Source organism: Protopterus annectens, chromosome 7.part0 (genome assembly GCF_019279795.1).
Source record: "Protopterus annectens isolate FY-2018-M chromosome 7.part0, PAN1.0, whole genome shotgun sequence".
NCBI classification, from domain to species: Eukaryota; Metazoa; Chordata; order Ceratodontiformes; family Protopteridae; genus Protopterus; species Protopterus annectens.
Genome location: NC_056739.1, coordinates 1,063,253,117 through 1,063,274,311, shown reverse-complemented (window position 1 = coordinate 1,063,274,311; position 21,195 = coordinate 1,063,253,117). Strand labels below are relative to the sequence as shown.

The 21,195-nt window shown below is 37.8% G+C and overlaps 1 protein-coding gene across 3 annotated transcripts in view; it reads right to left on the bottom strand.

Moving 5' to 3' along the window:
• The window catches only part of FBN1 (fibrillin 1), a 4,097,759-nt gene that overhangs the window by 3,141,485 nt on the left and 935,079 nt on the right, over positions 1-21,195 (bottom strand). For all 3 annotated transcript variants that reach the window (XM_044077620.1, XM_044077621.1, XM_044077622.1), the window contains exon 10: positions 6,339-6,491. In XM_044077620.1, coding sequence (XP_043933555.1) covers positions 6,339-6,491 — 153 coding nt within the window. The remainder of the gene's footprint in view (positions 1-6,338; positions 6,492-21,195) is intronic.

The window sequence follows — 21,195 nt, the reverse complement described above, 5'->3', positions numbered from 1 at the left end:
TTCTTCTTTCTGAATAGGAAACAAATAATTGACACCCTTTCCTCTGTAGAGGTAAAAACGCAACTGTTTGTGAACATCTAACAAATGGAGTAAATATTCACCCCTGTTCTGGAAATTTGGAAAGAACACTGGTAAATCAATAGTTTGATTAATATTATTCTCAGAAACTATATTTGGTAAAAAGGAAGGATTGCTCCTTAAAGAGACTCTGTCTTTATGGAAAAAAAAGCAAATAAGGAGGTTGGGAAGATAAGGCCTGTAATTCTGATATTCTTCTGGCCAATGTGATAGCTACCAAGAAAACCGTTTTCCAAGATAAAGATTTTAAGTCACAACTTGTCGCTGGTTTGAATGGGATTGTATGATATGTGTCAGGCCAAAATTTAAATCCCATGGAGGGGAAGGATTTTTGTAATGGGGCTTTAATAAGATTGTTCTTTTCAAAAAGGCTTTACAGAGCTTGTGTGAAATTAAGGAAAAGCCATCTTCCCCAAGGTGGAAATTAGATATGGCTACCAGATGGACTCTGATAGTAGAGGCAGACACTCCTTCATTGAACAACTGGGCTAAGAAATCTAGGATTGAGTGGATAGGGGCAGTGAAGGGGATCCATGTCATGAGATTTAGTCCAAATAGCAAACCTTTTCCACTTACTTTTATTCAACTTGCGAGTGGAAATTTTATGAGAAGATAATAAAATCTGACGTAGTGGTGAAGAGAGTTGTGGATGCCTGACTATTACTGGAATTGAAAGAGCCAAGCTGTCAGCTTGAGGTTTTTCAGGTTTGGATGAATTACTCCTGTCGGGTGTGACAGAAGATCTGGAGCTGGGTCCAGAATCCAAGGTTTTTAGAAGATGAGGCCAGAGGAAGGGAAACCAGATCTGTCCCAGCCAAAAGAGGTAATCACAATTACTGTTTTCATTAACCTGCTGGTTTTCTGTAGACATTTGGGGATGAAGGGGATTAGGGGAAAGGTGTAAAGGAGGCCCGGGGGTCCAATAATGAAGAAGCACATCCTTCTGGGATTCCCCCAGTGTGGGGATTAGGGCAAAGTAGCTGCTGCATTTGTTGTTGATGGGAGAGGCAAAAGGACTGCAGCAAGGCTGGCCCCATTTTCAGAAAATCATCTCTGCCACGGTCTAACTGAGGGACCACATACAAGGCATCAAAATAGACCTGCTCAATTTATCTGCTATCAAGTTGGACTTTCCATGGATGTGTGTTGCTTTCAGAAAGTGGTTGGATGAGATCATCCATTGCCAAACCCTGAGTGCTTCTCAACAAAGGGGGTATGATCTGGTTCTTCCTTGCTTGCTGATGTACCAAGCCACCAACATATCATCTGATTGGATCGCTATTGTCCCCAGAGGGAGAGCATCCTAAAAGGCTGCAACACTAAAAGCACCACTCTCATCTCTAGTACATTTATATGCAGATTGACCTTGATGGGAGACCAGATGCCTTGAACTGCCTTTTCCAGAAAGTGGCCTCCCATATCCAGGAAGTGTCTGTAGTCACTGTGGCCTTGGAGTGAGGGGGAATTTTTGGACAGTCTTGGATTACTTGATTGGACTAAACCCACCACCAGAGATCTTTTCTGCATATGTTGGTGAGTCGAATTTGATAAGTCATTGGGAGATCTAGAATGGACCACTGCATCATTAATAGCCACTGCAAAATTCTCATGTGAAAATGTGCTAATGGGACTAGACTGATGGCTACCGTCACAGACCTTCGAGTTTGTAGCATTAGGTGAGCAGCTACAGATTTTCTTTTCTGTATTTTATGTAAGCATTAGAATTATTTGATTTTTTACTATATTTCACTTCTGACTGGATTGTATTTGTAATTTAAATGATGTAATTGCTATGCTGAATTTGTATTGATGAAAAACTGTGTGTCAAAACTTTACTTAATTTTGTGTTAAACTATTTTCCGTGATCTTGTGCTGTTTTATCTGATTTAGTATGATTTTCAATCAGATGAGAGAAGCTTTGACAGGCAGCACCCCTGACATAAGATGTGCTTTACAAAGATAATTCTAATGAAATCTAAATAAGGAGATTGTGAAGATGTTAAACATGTCCATTTCAATGGCCAAGACGTGATCATTAATAAGTAGGTAAAATGGTCCTCCTCCATGTAATTATTTTATGAGTTCTGTTTTGCATAATGCCAGGTTGCATATATCATGCCAGGGTGCAGCAACAGTTGTAATGCTTGCCTTCCAACCAACAAATGTTGTTACATCTCCAAACTCTGGAACTCCATCCCCACACAAGTAAAAATGACTAATAAACTCCCAAGCTATAAAATCCATCTCAAACAATACCTTACCCAGTCCTGATTGTGCACATATTCATCACTAGGTTGAGACTTCTAGTAAAAGCACACATTTCTTACTGCTTATCACTACCTTTTTGCCCACACTAACAACTGTCCTGCCTGTGCCTGAATCAATATATCCCTTTTCCACCCCTCTTAAAAAACACTTCTCATCTTGCTCTTTTTCTAACTACCCCATCCACCAGTCTACCCGTCTCATGCATCCCCTGTATACCTGTTACAAATCTAGATACAACAATTTGGAACAGGCAGCCTAAACAGAATCAATCCTATACCCTTCTCTCTCTGTCATATACTATTTTCACTATCCTCCTACACACTACCATTATCTCCCCTCCTCTGCTACATAATTTTATAACTTACTTCATTACATAGTTTATTGAAATGTAAGAACACTAACCTCCTTTACAACAATGTTTTCCCTTCTGCCGTATCAATATATTTACTTTCTGCAAGATTTTAGAGACACAAGAACTGTATAGACTTTCAATTGTTGATATAAATACTTTTATATATATATATATATATATATATATATATATATATATATATATATATATATATATATATGTCATATACATGTTTGTTTCTTTCATAAGAAATGTAACTGTTGTTTTATTTCTGCTAACTCTTTGAAATTCACTTGTTAATATAAATGCACTATGATGGAGATTTTCTCCTTGGGCCTCCACTGAAAATGGGGTCTGCCCAGTCAGACTTTTCTGGTCAACAAAGACAAAGACAAAAAAATAAATGTTTGGAAGGATAATATTTTATCCAGTTGTTTCTTCTCACCTCCATTTGAATCTATGTCACATTCTTCAAGACTTGTTCTTTTGATGAAAACCCCCAAGCAAAAAACTAAATGCATTTTCAGAACACTCCTATCCCCCTGAAAACTTAGAACATAAACACAGGCACATGACCTAAAATAAAGGTTACACATGCTAAGCAGCTTGTTACAACCTGTCTTTCCACTTACACTGACTGGTGTCTGGTCTTTTCCTATCTCTATCCCCTTCCAAAATATGAAAAACATCTGCATATTTTCAGAAAACATTAACTTTTGACCCTATGAAACAAAAGCACAGGCTATTCTTTAAATAAAATGAAACTGTACACTGTTCTATTAAATGCATTAAAGTATTCAGCTTGCTACAGGGACTGCTATCTCTTATTCAATTCTCATAATTCCAGGCTTTATTTTTCACTAAACTGCTTTCTATTGTCCCTTTAAATTTTGCATTTCCCTCACAAGATCAAAACCAAAGAATGCTCACAACTCTCAAGATTAATTGCCTGCACCTGCAGATAGCTCATCTCCACTTAAAAGTAGTCAGCAATGAGAAAAAAAAAAGCTAACATCTCTGCAAATGCATGAGAGAATCTTTGTAAATTTCTCTTTGAACAGACTATACAACTGCCCTCAGCTGCAGACTTTTTGACTCTCTGTCTAAAAACATTTGATAATGGAAACAAAGCAATCTAATGTTTTTGCAAATGCTAGAACCGTAGCATTTTTCGTGGCTTTCACCACTTTGCCTTATTTTTTAAGCTCACCTGCATACAAAAACACTTGCTTATAGCCCTAGCAACTGGCATCAATCCAGATATCCACCCTTGTAAAAAAATAAGAGAAATTATCTTAATTCTACATATAGCATAGTCAATGTACTTATATATCCCACTCCAGCAGGCGAAGATAATAGCACATTAACTTGATCTTGCTTCCATCCAGCCTTTCTTCCCTTGTTATACTGTAAAGCCTATATTTCTTGCAACTAAAAAAGTACTTATATACTTTAATATCTTTAATACCTAAAGCAGGCACTCCCCCCACATTTAAAATACCCCTGATATACACTACACAAAACTGATTTTCTATATAACATGCAGTTTCTACTGTGAAGTATTTTACACAGCTACTAAAAAGAACAAAAATTATTTTACTCAGTTATTTTGCTTTGTTTTAGTGTCCTTCTAAACATTAAAGACATAAAGTGGGGTATATGCTTTACAGCCTACCCACAAGTTAAAGAAAGTTAACAAAAGTGCAGTCTTTCTCAGATACTTTTTCTTGCAAATTCATATTTCACAAATGTGACTGATGTTTTACAGTCTCCCATTTATTCAGTAATTTCAGTGTTACTGGTCTTCAGCCTCTTCATTTCCATCTCCCCATACCAGACTCTGGTTTAAGTCCAAGCTACTCCTGATACTGCTAGTCAACTCGTGTTTTTTTCTCTCTCACAAGCATTTTCCTTTGGAGCACTGGAAAAGGTTTCACGAGCAGAATTTCTCTATGAGCTTTACTGTCAGAAGAATGAGAAGCAGAGCCCCTTCTGTTTGCTGGCTTACTTTTAAATGAATACACTTTTTTTTAATTTCCTCCTCAGCCCGTTCTGCATCTAAAAATATTCCGAAGATAGAACGTCAGCTAAATAAAGCAGGTTGAATCTCACACCTCACTCTTGACATTTTCTGACTGCTGCGATAAATTTACTTCTTTTCTGCCTGGTATACAGTGAACAAACATTTTCTACAAATGCTCTGCTATCTCAGATTTTTATTACTTTTCCCTTTAGCCACAGTTTTGTCAGGATCAACATTTTCTGCTGGTATGACTGCATATTTACTAATATAGGTCTTGGCTGCTTTCTCATGACCAGGTTTTGAGCAAACACTTAATGTCCCCTTTCAATTAATAAATCCTGCTGTTCAATACCAGTCCAATTGCCTATTTGTGCTTTCATAAAATTAATTTAGTCTCCTCCTTGCAATTTCTCTGGTACAGTAGAATACTTGGGTTTTCTCTATCTAACTCTACCATTTTTGAAACAGCTCTTCTTGAGAAGCCTAGTACTCAGCCAGTCATTTCATTTCAACTTCTGATTTTTGCAGTTTTATCAGCTCATCTGAATAGGTACTTAAAGCTTCTTCCATTTTCCCATCTTTTTGTTATTTGAGTTGATATAGTCTATCACTGTTTTATTTATTTATTTTAATGTTTCACTTATTTTCATCACCTCTGAGTACATTTGATTTATTTTTCTTCTAATTTACTGAAATCTATCTCTTGTGCCATAGTTGAAACTTGAACTGCTTTTTGTAGAACCGCTGCAGAATTCTTCCCAGCCAATGTTTTCTCTTCAGTTTTTCGGGTTGACTGGTTCTATAAATTTCTTCTTTGCTAGCATATAGGTAGTATACCCAAAAAGTAGAATTTCACTGACTGTTATTACTCAGTTTCTGCTTTCACACTAGGAGAACTGAAACTACGCTCTTGATCAGTGTGCATCCATCTTGGAAGTACCATCTCCACCATTTTTTATCTATAATATTGTGCTTCAAAATAAAACATGGTTTTGTGCACTATCCTCAGTCTCAGTAAAATACATGCTAACTTACATAATCACCACACTTAGTGGTAAAGACTTTCTGTGCTTGCATAACAACAATGATAAGGGTGTAGGAATATTCCTTACAAGCTACTGACAACCAGCAGATGACAGAGGTCTTGCTCTTACATTAGCCAGTTATAATGAGTGGGTGGCAAGCTTTGTTGAGCTGGGAAACCTACATGCAGTGGCAATATCCTACTGTATACATTTTCTAACGGGGGAGTTAAAGGAATAAATACCTAAAAATTGGTGCCCAACAGACTGATAGCTCCCACCACAGACCTCAGACATCTATGGTTCATTCAAAAATAAGCTAACACAGTTTTAATTTGTAACCAGGGGCATGTACCAATCAGGGAAGACCAAATTAAAAATAGCCCTGGTGGTAATTCAGTCAGAAAAAAAGCACTCCAGGTTATTCAGTCAGTTCAGCAATGAATAGGACTGTTGCAAGTGGCTAGAAAGCCAAAGGTGAAAAGAAAAGAAAACATCTTTTTTAAAAATAAAATTGAAACACATACAACATAATGCAACACTTTAAGAAAATTAAGACAAACATAAGTAATTGAATAATTCAAAAGAATTTTACCAGTTCCTCTTAATGGACACATTTCTGAAACGGTTCCAGCTGACCAACACCGTCCATTTTCACAACAGCACTGCATCTTGGTTAATGCTTGTGGTAGTTGATTTGTGCAACGATTATTAATTAAACTGGTAAAGCAATAGCCGCTCCTTGCATCTGTACAACAAAGGACACATTTTATTTGTATGCTTCAAATACAATGTCTTAACTAAAATCACATCTAGTTTCAAAATAAAATAACAAGTTCTGAACATTGTAGTTTGAAATAAGACACACTGCCTAACTATTTCAGAATTACATTCAAATTTATTTTTATTTATTTATTTATTTAAATTTGTTGCCCGGGAGTGTCCGACTGGACGTGGGTCCATTTTCAGCGGAGGCCCGGGGAGAAAAGCTCCACAGTAAAATAAACAGACAGTAGTTACATTGGATTACATAGTGATTAACAATTTAACATAAAAATTACTTACAACATACTTACAGATGAAGAACATAGTACATCAGTAGACAACTAGAATCTTTATCTGTGAAGTACATAACAGGCATTAACAAATGTAACAATGAGAAGTTCCTGCTGTATAATAAGTACTAGGCTTATGAGCATCTGAGCTTGCTATAATCAAGGTAGTTAGTGGAGTGGAAAGAAAGGTAGTAGTTGGATGGGGTGGATGATATTAGAGTGGGAGTTGCAATGGCATAGCCAGCATGTTTTTAGGTGCGCTTTTAATAAAGTTTTGAAGTTGGTGCATGATGGTACGGAGGTAATAAATAAATAATAATCAATAATCAAAAAATTCTTACAGCTTCCACACCATATGTCATATAACTCTATAATACTGTTCATTAGCTTTGGTTCTTCAGAAGTTCTTATCTTTATGCTGTTCCTGAAATACGGCTTTATAATAAGGTTTTTCTTAAGTCTATATTGCAAGACATTTTTAAAGTGGTTTTCAAGAACCTAATTTGAAGGAATAACTATTCTTATCTAAGGTACTTCAGAAATGTCACACCAGCACATACTGTTGTGTTTGTTCTTGTCATAATTTGACACCTGAAGCCAGTGGGGGAGGGAACAGGGAGTTGAAAAGTGCCAAGAGCATGTCTACCTGCCATCCTGGTCCAAGTGGGAATACAGAAAACAGATTTCCTAGACGTGGCAGGTGAAACTGATACTGTAGTCAATTAACAGATATATAAATAATTACTACCCAATACATGTACACACAGCTTTCAAAAGTGGGAACACAGAAAACAGATCTCCTAGAAGTGGCAGGTGAAACTGATACTGTACTCAATTAACAGATATATAAATAATTACTACCAAATATATGTACACACAGCTTTCAAAAGCACCTGCATGAGTTACAGAAACTGTTAAATAACTTGTTACTGCACCTGAGTAACTCAATCAAATCTATGAGACCTGGTCTGCCAATCATCTGACTAATTTCTGATATCTTTAATTATCCACTTTTCTACTTTGCCTCATTAATCCCCCTTTTCCAACTCAGTCTATCCCCACTAAATCCAGTAATATAAATACTTCAGAAGCATATAATTTCTCTGCAAGTACTGTACAAAATTATTCAGTCATGCTTAAGTCTGCAATGTTCAAAGTAATAACATAAGTCTCAGAAATAATGGTATTTAAATTTTCAAGGATAAAATGCTTTTCAAAATGCTAAAAAAAGAATTTATGTACTAACCATAACATTCCATCTGTGTTGTCGATTTTCATTCTTCCTCAGCTAATGGGGTTGGATCTGATCCCTCAGATCCGACTAATTTGTGGCATCTTTGAACTCTCAAGCTTCCCCCTTACTCATAATCCACAAACCCCATTTACCTCAGATCTTGTAATAGAAAAAAGAAATATAAGTGTGTGTGTGTGTGTGTGTGTGTGTGTGTGTGTGTGTGTATATATATATATATATATATATATATATATATATATATATATATACATGGGTCCCATTTATTTGGTCGATTCACATTTGGCCGAAAATTATTTCAGGCAGCACATTAACTGAAAGCTCATTTCACTGAAAGCTCATTTGGTCGAATCACATTTGGTTGAAAATAAAATATAACCCCTACCCCACTGCAGTGCGACCCTATGCGAACAAATACACAGGAGACCCATATATATATATATATATATATATATATATATATATATATATATATGTGTGTGTGTATATATATATATATATATATATATATATATATATATATATATATATATATATATATATATATATATATATATACATATATATATAGGGCTACTTCAGAATGTCAACCGTTCAGAATGCCGACTTTCATACACCATATGATCGACATTCCGAAAGACCGACATCCTGAAATAGCACCATTTACCTACCTGTAAACACATTAAAACTGTGTTATGCAAGGGCATAAGCCCCCCTGCACCCCACGCCCCCTGCTCCTTAAATATTCTCACTTTGAGATCGCACTACAGTGCAGGAAAGGGGAATCTCCCAGTCCTGCACTGTAGCGGGATATCGGCTATCATTTGTCGGCCTTTCAAACGTTCGCTCATATGGTGTCGGCCATATGAGTTTCGAACATTTGAAAGTTTGAACAAATGAAGGGCTCCCATATATATATATATATATATATATATATATATATATATATATATATATATATATATAAATCAAAGCAGAGACCACATCTGGTTCAATTATGTGTACAGTAATTGTCTAACCACTCGCTCTTCTAGAAATTGCAAAAGGATGGGGGTTGATGGGAGGGGAGCTGAGGAAAAATGAAAATTGAAATACAGATGGAATACTACGGTGAGTACATAACTTCTTTATCTGATGTCAATTTTCATTCAATCCTCAACTAATGGGACAGAGTCTCCAGCTACCTTAGCTCCAGGGTGGACTCAAGGAAGGATATTTTTGAACACCATTGAGCCAAACGATGCGCTACCTCTGGAGACCAAGTCCAATTTGTAATGAGTAATGAAGGTATGGGGTGAAGCCCAAGTTGCTGCCGCACATATGTCATCCAGGGACTCTCTAGCTTGAAAAAGTAAGGAAATTGCCATGGATCTGGTGAAGTGAGCTTGTATTCGACTTGGTAGGGTGACACCCAATTTCTTGTAGATAAATAAGATGTAGTTAGTAAGCCACCTGGCTAAAGTTACCTTGGTTACTGGATTACCCAACTTTACATCTGCATAAGAAACAAATAATAGATCAGTAGTTCAGATTTATTTATTTTTGTTTTTTGTTCCATGTAAATGAAAACACAATTGCCTGTGAACATTTTGTATATTCAGAAAAACACACTAGTAAATTAATTGACTGGTTGATGTTAAATGCAGACAGCACCTCAGGAAGAAAGGATGCATTGGTTCTTAGTGTAACTCTATCCTTATGAAAGATCAGATATTGCAGTTTTGAGGATAAGGCCTGAATTTCAGAAATTAGTCCGGCTAAAGTAATGACAACTATGAATAAGGTTTTCCAAGACAGATATCTAAAATCACACTTATCTGCATATTCAAAAGGGGGATGTATTAGTGCTTGCAGTAACAGATTCAGATCTCAAGGAGGGGTAGGATCTTTAAAGGGAGGTCTCAATAACAGTATGCCTCTTAGAAAAGCCTTGCAAAACTTATGAGAAGCAAGTGATGATCCATCAAATCTGATATGAAAATTAGAAATTGCTGCTAGCTGAACCTTAACTGTAGATGCACTAGTTTCTTCACTAAAAAGAAAGGTTAAGAATTAAACATTATGCACTGGGGCAGAAAAATGGTCAATATGATTCTGAATAGCCCAGTAGACAAATCTTTTCCTCTTGCCAGAATATAGTTTCCTCGTCAGCTTGAGGTTTGTTATATCTGGATGTATCATGCCTGTCGGATGAGACAGGAGGTCTGGAATCGGATCTAGAATCCATGGTTGGCAAAGCAATTGAGGCCAAAGTAAGGGGAACCAAATCTGTCGTGGCCAGTAAGGTACAATGACGATGACTTTCCTCTTCAACATAGGAGCTTTCTGTAGGAATTTGGGAATCAATGGAATTGGTGGATAAGCATAAAGTAGACTGGGGGGGCCAATCGTGAAGTACAGCATCCCTCGATGATTCACCCTGAGGGAGGATTAGTGCAAAATAGCTGCTGCATTTGTTGTTTAGGGGACAAGTGAAAAGACTGCAGCAAGGCTGGCCCCACTAACAGAAAATCATTGCCTTCATGTTTTTGTTGAGGGTCCATTCTTGGGGTAAAAAGAATGCACCTGCTCAGTTTGTCTGCTATCACATTGAACTTCACTATATACCGTTGCTATAAGAAAGCGGTTGGTTGAAATTGCCCAGTGCCACATTATGAGAGCTTCACGACACAAGGGGTAGGATCTGGTCCCTCCATGTTTGTTGATGTACCAAACTACTGACATATTGTCTGTTTGTACTGCAAATGTCCCTAAGAGGGAGTATCTTGAAAGGTCTGCAACTCTAAAAGCACTGCTCTCATCTCTAGAACGCTGATATGCAAATTGGCCACCTCAGGGGACCATGTGCCTTGGACTGTCTTTTCCAGATAATGCCTCCCTCCCAGCTGGGAAGCATCCATGGCCACTATGGTCTTGGGCTGAGGGGGAATGAACAAAAGGCCTTATAGAAATTGGTCTGACTGAATCCACCACTTGAGATCTCTTTTGCATATGTTGGTGATTCATAGTGGAGTGGACATGGGATGACGAAATATTGACCATTGTGAGGCAAGCATCCAGTGAAGAATTCTCATATAAAATCAGGCCAATGGTACTAGTGTTATCGTTACAGCCACTGATCCCAAAAACAGAAGAACCAAGGGTACTGCAGTCTTGGTACTGCAAATTATCATTTTTTACTTCTAATTTTATTATCTGAATTCTTGATAAGGGAAGCGAGACTATGGCCAACTTTGTATTGAGAATTGCTCCTATAAACTCTATGTTTTGAGTTGGTTGTAAATGAGATTTTTCGTAGTTTATGGTTATACCCAGAAGAGCATGCCTGAATAACCTTTTCTTTTGCCATTAAGAGCTGATGCCTGATAAGGGAAGAAATGAGCCAGTCTTCTAGATGTGGAGACACCCGGAATCTTTGCAGTCTCAAGTGAGCTGCTACTGCCATACACTTGGTAAACACTCTTGGGGCTGTGGTGAGACCAAATGGCAGAACTCTGAACTGGTAATGACTGGCTCACAGCAGGAAGCATAAGAACCTTCTGGAGCATATGTTCATTTTTATGTGATAGTATGCATCCTCAAGGTCTATCAAGCACATCCAGTCATCTTTTTCCAAAATCAGAAGTGGACTGAAATGTGACCATCCAGAACTTGTTTTTTTTTTTAACAGACTTGTTTAAGTTGCTGAGATCCAGAATTGGTCTGCAGTCCCCTGTTTTCTTTGGCACTAAAATGAATCTTGAGAAAGTACTGGATTCTATCTGGTCTGGGGGAACATCTTGGATGACTCTTTTTTCTAGCAGCTTTTGTATCTGAATTGCCACTTGTTCCCTCTGACTGGGTAGAACATCGGAGATTTTCTTTGAATGGGGAGGAGGAAGGAAAAATGGGTATAATATAACCTCTGGAAATGATCTTCTGCACCCAAGTACCTGTTGTTACCTCTAGCCAGGCTCTCTAGTGCAAGGAAAAATAACTCCCGACTGCCTCCAAAGGGGGACAATCGGGCCTCCTTTCAGAAGCCCTGGAAGGGTCTGCCAAAGAGTGAATCTCTGGATGCTTGGTTTTGTGGACCACCTCTACCATGTGGGCGATGTCTACCATTGGAATCCCCCCCCTCTGCCCCTGGGGGAAACTCCTCCACATGTATCCTGGAAAGGCCCTTGGGATTTCTTGAACTGCATCTTTCCTCCACCTTGATGGTTCCTAGAAAAGGATCTTTGAAGGGTGGAAAAGCGTATGCCCATGGCAGACAGGGTCTTTTCATCCTTCCACACCTGGATAAAGTTTCTTTTACTTTTGGGCCAAACAAAGAAGTGCCGTCAGAAGGAGCACTGATGAACTAAGACTTCAAGGATTCCACAAAATCACACATGCAAATCCAGGCATGTCTATTTATGGAAACGCTTGTACCCGCTGCCCTTGAGGTTCCTTCTGCTACATGAGAAATAAGCCTCACAGAGGAACTGGATATCGACTGTAGTGGTAGCCAACTGAGAAGTGACAGAGGCTTGTACTTCTTCAGAAATGCAACCTGAGACGGTGTCTGAAAGTTCCTTAATCTCTCTGTAACCTAGTGAAATATGCAAGATAATTCAGTGACCTTGAGGCAAAGGTCGCTGAAGCATAGACATGCTTCCCAAACCTATCTGTCATTTCAGACTCCTGGTTGGGGGGATGGATGGTGGAACTCTTGTCAGCAAGTTCCTTTTTAGAGGCCACCGCCATGACCATGGCATCAACAGGTACCCCTTTAGCCCAAAACTGTTTGTCATCTAGTGCTGTCATAATTTTGTCAGTTCTCCGAGGAATTGGCTCAATAGTGTCCGGATCATTCCATGCTCACCAAGAGATCAACTCAAGGAGCTCGTCAGCAGGTGGAGTCACCCAGGAAGTAGATGGGCCTGTGCCGAACACCTCCAAGAATACAAATTATTCAGATGAAGGGTTGCTGGATATCCAGTCACCTCCAGAAAAAAGGAGGAAAGAAAACAGGAAATACCAACAATGGTAACTACTGACTGCACGTAGTGTAGAAGAGTGGATAGAAATACTAACGATAGTCTTTAGAGTACTAAAACATACAAAACGTGAAAGAAAATTATCTAATAGGTGATGGATAAGGGAGAGCAGCTTTAATTACTTTAAAGTTTAAAGGGAGAAAGTACAAAACTTTTGACTGAAAAATCACACTTAACTCAAGAGGATTCGATTCAATCACCACATCTTTCACTGACAAGCATCAAACGAGATCTGAGGTAAATGGGTTTGTGCATTATGGGTAAGGGAGAAACTAAAGAGTTCAAAGTTGCTGTGAGCTCTTGCAATGGCAGAGTCAGATCCGAGGGATGGGATCCAAACTCATTAGTTAAAGACTGAATGAACATTGACAACATAAGATTTAAAATGTATACACAAATATCTAGAGTATGAAACAAAAAAAAGCTCAGCTCCATAGGTCATAACTGATCTATGTAGACCTATTTCTGTTAATCTGCATTATAAAATACAGTTGAGTAAGTTGAACTCCCCATAATAGTAGATGCTCGAATTCCACACTGCTTCAATAGCTTTTGGCTATATGGGATGTATCCTGCCCAAAATATAATAGTTAGTCAGCTTCACAAAGCTCTGTCTTCCACCCACACCTACACTCTGACTGTTGATTGGCTAGCCCCTTGCAAAGAAATCAGCAATCGGAGTGTAGATAACTTCAAAACTTCTTGCCCTTATTGAGAGAGCTTACTCATTCTGAAACTCTGAAAGATATGACAAGTAACAAATAACTTTATATCCCAAAATCTAACTATATACAGAAATAGGGGGATGGGGGTGGGTGCACTGCTTCAGCAGAGAGGAATTTGAAAATCTACTGTAACAGTAAGTGCAACTTACACAACATTACTATGTTCATCATTCTCACTGTTGCAGTAGCCGTTGGGTTGATTACCAAAGCTGATTAAAATTAAATCCAGGAGGAGGAAGGATAAGGGTCTGGAAGCCCCTGGAGAATGGTTCTAGCAAAGCCATTCCTGGACCTGGAAAAGGAATCCAGTTTGTAATTCTTTGCAAAGTATGTACACAGCAGTATGTTGTTGCCTCTAAATATTCCTAGAGTCCATCATTTTCCAATATGTAATAGTAGAAGCTAAGGCTCTTGTAGAATGTGTCTTAATATTTCTTGGAATAGATCTGTCATGGCGGGAATGACATAAAGCAAAAGATGAGGGCATCCAACTCAAAATAGACTGTTTTGACATGTGTTGTCCTTTCTTTGCCCCATTACACGAAATAAGCAGCTGATTTAGTTTTCTAAAGGACTTGTTTCTGTCAAGGTGGTACCTCAGCCGCCTATGCATGTTCAGAGTATAAAATCCTTTCCCCCTGGTCCAAGGGTTCTGGATATAACACTGGGAGACTGATTTGTTTCAAAGTAAACAGTAACAAGTCCTTTTTTTAACACACCTTTATTGAATTATCACCTGTGACATAGGCAATTTTGCATTTGTACAAAAGCAATCAAACTATACCAACAAATTAATATTAACAAACACTATACTTCACATGTACTGCCATATATCATCCAGCTTAAGCAACATTACATAAATTACTCAATGTTTGCCCTTTTTTTAAACAAGAAACATCTTTATTAAACCATCACTTACGACACAAGCAATCATACATTTATATACATGAAAACAAACCACACCATCACAATGTTGCAGCATTTTACATGACAAACCATACTGACACACTCCCAGTGGCAAACATTATACATCACTTCTAATCTACCCAATCTTTTTCATACATTATGTAGCTCATTTAAGTCCTGCCTTCTTTTAAACCTCATTCCTACCCTGCATGTATTGTTCCTACAATTCCCATTATTTTTGCTATGCAGTTTGCTCCTACCCTTTTCTAAACATCTACGTTCCAGTTGTTTTATCTCTGTTATTATATTCACTACTTCTCACATAGTTGGTTTAGATTTTGATTTCCATTTTCCAGTAATTACTTTTTGGCAGCCACCATAATTAGGCACAGCAAGGCCTTACCATGTCAAGGCAATTACAATTCTGTATCATAGCTCAAAAAAATCATCTCCCTCGTCACATCAATCTGCCCACCCAGCATCTCCAACAGTGCATCCTGCAGGGAATACTTAAAGCCCACCAACCCACTGCACTCCCATAAAAGATGTTCCTAAGTATGTCTTTCTTCCCCATCACACCTCCAACATTTGCTGTCTACCTGAGTAAAAATTCTCTGGAGTCTACTTAGGGTATAAAAATATCTATGTAAACATTTCCCAGGAAAAATCTTAACTCTTCTAGACTTTGTTGCATATTTGGGAGACATACATATATCCTCCCACTGTTTCTTTCTGAATTGCTTATTCAGTCTCTCTTCCCAATCCTTTCTAACCTCCTCTGATTGATTGTTATAGCTATCATACAATATTTTATATGCTCTACTAATTATTCCTTTTTAATGGCAGTTTCTGTTCTAGGTTCTACTAAAAACTCTACCAGTGCTGGTCTTTTGTTTAAGACCTCCCTACTTCTTTCTCTTTGCCTATACTCTGATATCAATCATTGACAGGGAAGGCAGTCTCTAACTTGCACTCCAAATAAATTCTTGGCCTCTTCTCGTTCTATTACCTTTCTTTCTCCTCTATTTCCTCCCAATACCTTTGTTCCTTTACCAGTTTCCTACAATAAATTCCAGACCCTCTTGCCTGTTGTCTATATACCTAATTGCAGTCATCCCTATTGGCAAAATCTCCTTCTCCATTCCCATGTTGGTATAGTTCCTAGAATACTTTCTGCTACTTTATGGATATAATGGTCTGAATGATTATTGTTACTATCCTTAAAAGTCTGCATCCAAAATCCCAGTCTCTCCCCGTTATTTGAGCTTCCCCCATGTTTCAACATCATCCCTTTCCACTTTGAATTATAGTTTTCTGTTTGTGCTATGTATAGGAACCTTAACTGTGTAGTGCTGAAATACCCCTTCAGATTGGGTAATCCCAATCCACCCTGTCTACTGGAAGAATCATCTTATCCCACTTGACTGTTGCAGTCTTCTCCTCCCAGATAAAGTCTTTCAGCTCTTTACTAATTGCTATCCGCAACTTCTCTGGTTGATAAAAATATGCTTGACTTGTGTATAAGACTAAAAGAACTAAAAACATTTTGACTGCTTGTATTTTGCTATCCATATCCATATAACAAAGCTTCTATTTTCTCAGTTTTTGTATTATCCTTTGTTGAGGCTCTTCCCACATATCCTTAGCTGCCACACCAGAATCATTTTTAATCAATTCTCCTAAATACTTCATTTTATCATGTCTGCATAAATATGGATACTGCTGAACCAATTCGTGTATGGGTACATAATTTACCACTATTGCCTTTGTTTTAGCTTCATTAATTTTGTATCCTAAAAAGATCTGAAACTGTCTTAAAATGTTCAACAACAGTGTAATGCCTGGTTTTGTCAGGTACAAAATAATATCATCTGCAAATACAGCCAGCTTTTCTTGATTACCATACCAATTATATCCATGAATTTCCGAGTCCCTTATTTTCTTTGCCAGTGGTTCTAAATAAAATGCAAATAAGAAAGGGGAAAGAGAACACCCCTGCCTGGTTCCTCTGCTCAAGCAGAAATTATGAGAGGACCCCGCCCACTTTAATTTTCACCTCCGATTCCTCACACAGCCTCATAATCAACCTTATAATTTTTTCAGGAAATGCAAATGCTTCCATTGCCTTGCTCATAAAGTCTCAGCTTACGCTGTCAAATGCTTTCTCTTCATTAAGACCCACCAACAACAATGGTATTTTCTGCATTCTGTTTCCCTCTGGATCTTCAGCGTTCTGTTAATGTTGCGAAATATTCCCCCCCCCCCCCAAACTACACTAACCAATATCTATCGATTTTGGCATTACTTTTGTTATTCTTTTAGCCATTCTACACAAGAACACTTTATAATCATGGTTTCGTATTGAAATGGGCCTGTATGAAGTTGGGTCTGATGGATCTTTACCCTCTTTAGGTATTACAGCTACCACTGCCTTTTTCCAGCATGTTGGTACTTCTCCTCTTAAAATACTGTTAAACAAAACCTTCCAGATCTTTATCAGTTTTTCCCTCCTAGCTTCCAAACTTCCAAAGGAATACCACCTGTTCCTGGGGACTTTCCTGTAGATTGGTTATACATCACAATTTTTATCTCATCTCCTAATATCCTAATGGTTAATAATTGAGCTTCATTTACCTCTAACATTGGTATATTTAATTCTTCCATAAACATTTCTATTTGTATCTTTTCTTGATTACCATATTTCGCTGCTTTATAGACTTTCATAGAATTTCTGAACTATTTCTAATACCTCTACAGGATTTCTTGTTACCTTCCTTGTAGTTTTTCTCATAGGTTCATACTAGACTAACTGCCCTTGTGGGCCATTTTTAAGTATAGCCAATTACCCCAAATGAGAATCAAACCCTGCACCTTGTGTCTGTAAGGTAAACACCTTAACCATTAAGCCAACCTCCCTTGTTATACACTTCCTAAATTTTGCGAGAGCCCTTTCTACTTTCTGTTGCCTGAGTCGTTATGCTAAAAGTTTTTGTGCTCTACTTTTATTATCAAAAAACAGTTGGTTAACAGCAATCTTTCTAAACTTGTGCATATTATCGAGGTAATTGATTATTTTCTGCTTAGCAGTGTGCAGCTGATCCTCTTCTTGTTCTGTGAGATGCCCCCTATTCTGCAGTAATTTAACATATGACAGTCCCTCTAAATAATTCTTGTTACTTCTTAAACCATAGATCCCTTTCTTTCCACCCTATTTTTAAACTCCACCTTAATTTTATCCCACTACCTAGCTATATTTTCAGAAGAAATTTCTAACCTCTCTAATAGCTCCTGAATAACCTCCACTACCCATTCCTTAAATTCCTCTCTTTTCAACAGGCCGGTGGGAAAGCACCAGTGCCTCATTTTCATTTCATTACCCTCTTTTATTTTAGTTATTATTGGTGTATGATCTGAAACAGTTATTGGGTGCGTATCAAGACCTTCAATGAAATGCACATGTTACTGTCAAATGTAAATTCTGTCTAGCCTAGCCAGTTTTTATATCTTGGGGAATAATATGTAAATTCATTCTGAACTCCTGTTAATGAATTCACATCTTCCATGCCAAATACTTTCATAAATTTCTTCAAAAATCTGCCCTCCTTTGTTATACTTTCCCTTCTGGGCCCCCCAGACACATCTTCACTGTTGTAAATCACATTGCAGTCCCCACCTATAAGTAATATTATTTGCTGAAAACTGATTATTTCTCCTAGAATTTTCTTAAGCTCCATTATAGCAGTAACACTGAAAATACTTCTGGCATATATGAGAGATTTGTTATTAATGTTACCCTGTCTCTATGAAAGACCAAATAGGGTTCACTCACCATGACAGCTTGCAACTCAGGTACTCCACTTGCAGATGTCAGAGCAATAAGAACAATTTCCATACACTGAACCTTAAATTAGCCTGATGAGTTGGTTCAAAGGGAGACATAATTAACTTTTCCAGCACAAAGCTAAAATCCCAAGAAGCAGCCACCTGTTTTCTAGGTGGCCTAATAACTCCCTTCAGAAACTGTTTTACCAAAAGCAGACATGAAAGGGGAGGATCCATGAGAAGACATCCTGAAATGACTCCTAGACAAAGATGTACAGAGGAATAGGAAAGGCCAGAAGAAAGCAACTAATAAAAATATTTAAGAACCAGTGGTACGTAACCCTGATAGGGGCCCTGGTTATTGGCTAGGCACCAACTAGAAAATCCTTCCCACCTACCAGTGTAAGATTTCCTATTAGCAGGCTTTTTTGCTCCTTTAATACCTGCTGAACATCTTCTGGAAAGAGGTGTCTAAAAGTAATCAGAATTGCACCATCCAGGCAGTTAGCTGAAGATGTCTGACACCCAGGTGTATCAAACTCTCCTTGCCTTATGTGAGCAGGTCCAGTTTGTGACAAAGCATCTTTTAAATGCCCTTGACTAATTCCATAAGAAGGGACAGCGAATGCTGCCTGGGCAAAAACAGAGTTACCTGATCTCTGGGGAGTCTTTCTGAGTCTTCACAATTACACTGGCTAAAAGTTGAAAGTGTAGAAAGGAATAAAGGAATATTCCCAACCACTGGAAAGAAAACAAATCTGTTTTTCAGGCTTGCTTGCAAAGAGTCCTGGAGCAGAGCTTGTTTATAACTGAAAGACTGCTGATACTGTTTTCCTGCTTATTTTTAATTTGTGTGTTTTTCTGCATATAAGAATGTAACACAGGACTGTAAGTAACCCAAAAATGCACAAGGGCTTTATTAAAGTGATTTAGAAGGATATTAACATTGTGATTTTAATTGTGTTTTTTGCCATTGCTTTATAAACTTTCAAATGGTTAGCAAATAAGAAAATTGGAAATGGTTCAATAAATCTAAAGGACTTATAAAGTTAAAAAGTATAATTGTATATAAGTAAACATACCGTAACAGTAGACATTTAAAAAATCACATTGTAGTAGCATAAAACACAATGAGACATGTCCTGCCAAGAATACTAGATGTGGATGTCCAGACAGTATACTAAAGCTTTTGGGTGCCTTCCTCATGCACCATGCATCCACTGAATTATGAGGATGTCCTGGTATAATGAGGATGTGAGTGCCAACATTCAAAGCCTTCTTGAATTTAAAAAGGGAGGCTACAACCCAAAGATAAGACATACCCTAATATGGCAAATGTGATAACTTATTTCATGCCAGAAGCATGGGGAAAAAGGTATATGTGACGCCACACCAGCCAAGGAGAAAAAACAGAGAAAGAAATAAGAAGTGTGTGTGTGTGTGTGTGTGTGTGTGGGGGGGGGGGGGGGTAGCATTATTTATTTATTTTTATTTATTTATTTATTTATTTTACATTTGGCTAGTCTGGCTGGATACATGTCCATTTTCAGCAGAGGCCCGAGGAGAAAAGCTCCACTATAATACTATACTTTTACAGTTTAAAAAGATACAATTAGTAAAAATAGTAAAAATAACAATAACAATCAATCAAACAGTAAACACAAGCAAAGTACTGACAAAAGAAAAGTAAAGTCAAATAGAATGTACAGTATTGCCGGGCTTGTGTGGCTTGATACATGTATATTTTCTACAGATGGTTGAGGAGGAAAGCTCAATTATCATACTAGAGACTATACAATTTAACAGAAACAGTAGAACAGAAGAGAATCAAACTTTGGGTCAAAGCAAGATACAATTAAGTATACCGAGTTAGTTGAGAGAGCAGGTAGTGTATAAGTTATCAGTCAGGATTTGTGCAAGGGCATAGCCAGTGATTTTGTAAATGATTTCTAATCTGTTTTTTGAAAAGGTAACACGAGGCTAGGGAGGTCAGTCCAGTGGGAAGTTTGTTCCAATGTGATCCGATAGTGTTTGCAAATAAGGAGTCTCCTGCTTTATTATGAGATTTTATAGTAGCTACTAGGAGCTTGTTGGCTGAGCAGTGAAGTGAGATTTGTATAAGGTGTGATAAGATTGTTCAGTATGGGTGTGTTGGAGGGGTAATGTAGAATTTTAAAAGTGAGGACTAATTGCTGCAGGAGTATAAGATTTGGAAGTTCCAGCCAGTTGAGTTTCTTTAAGTTAAGACAGTGATGAGTGCGGAATGGAGAGCCAGTTGCAAATCTGGCAATGCTATGGTAGGCTAAATTAAGTTTCTGAAGGTTAGCTTTAGAAATGTTAATAAAGGAGGAAGAGGCATACAGTAGTGTGGAGATGAGGTGAGTTTGGGCAAGTGATACTCGGGATGTGGCGGTAAGAAAGGGCTTAAGTCTGTAAAGGGCTCCTATCTTTTTATTTACTGTCTTGATAGTTAAATCAATATGATAGTCAAAGTTAAGCTGATTGTCTATGGTGACACCTAGCAGTTTTGTGGAATAGTCAGGTTTGATGATTGTGCCATTGCAGGACACAATGGAAAAAGTGATTGGAATGGAGTTCGGGGTTGGGGTGAAGAGTAGAAGTTTGGTTTTTTTGGGATTTAGGAGGAGACAGATATGTTGAAACCATTTTT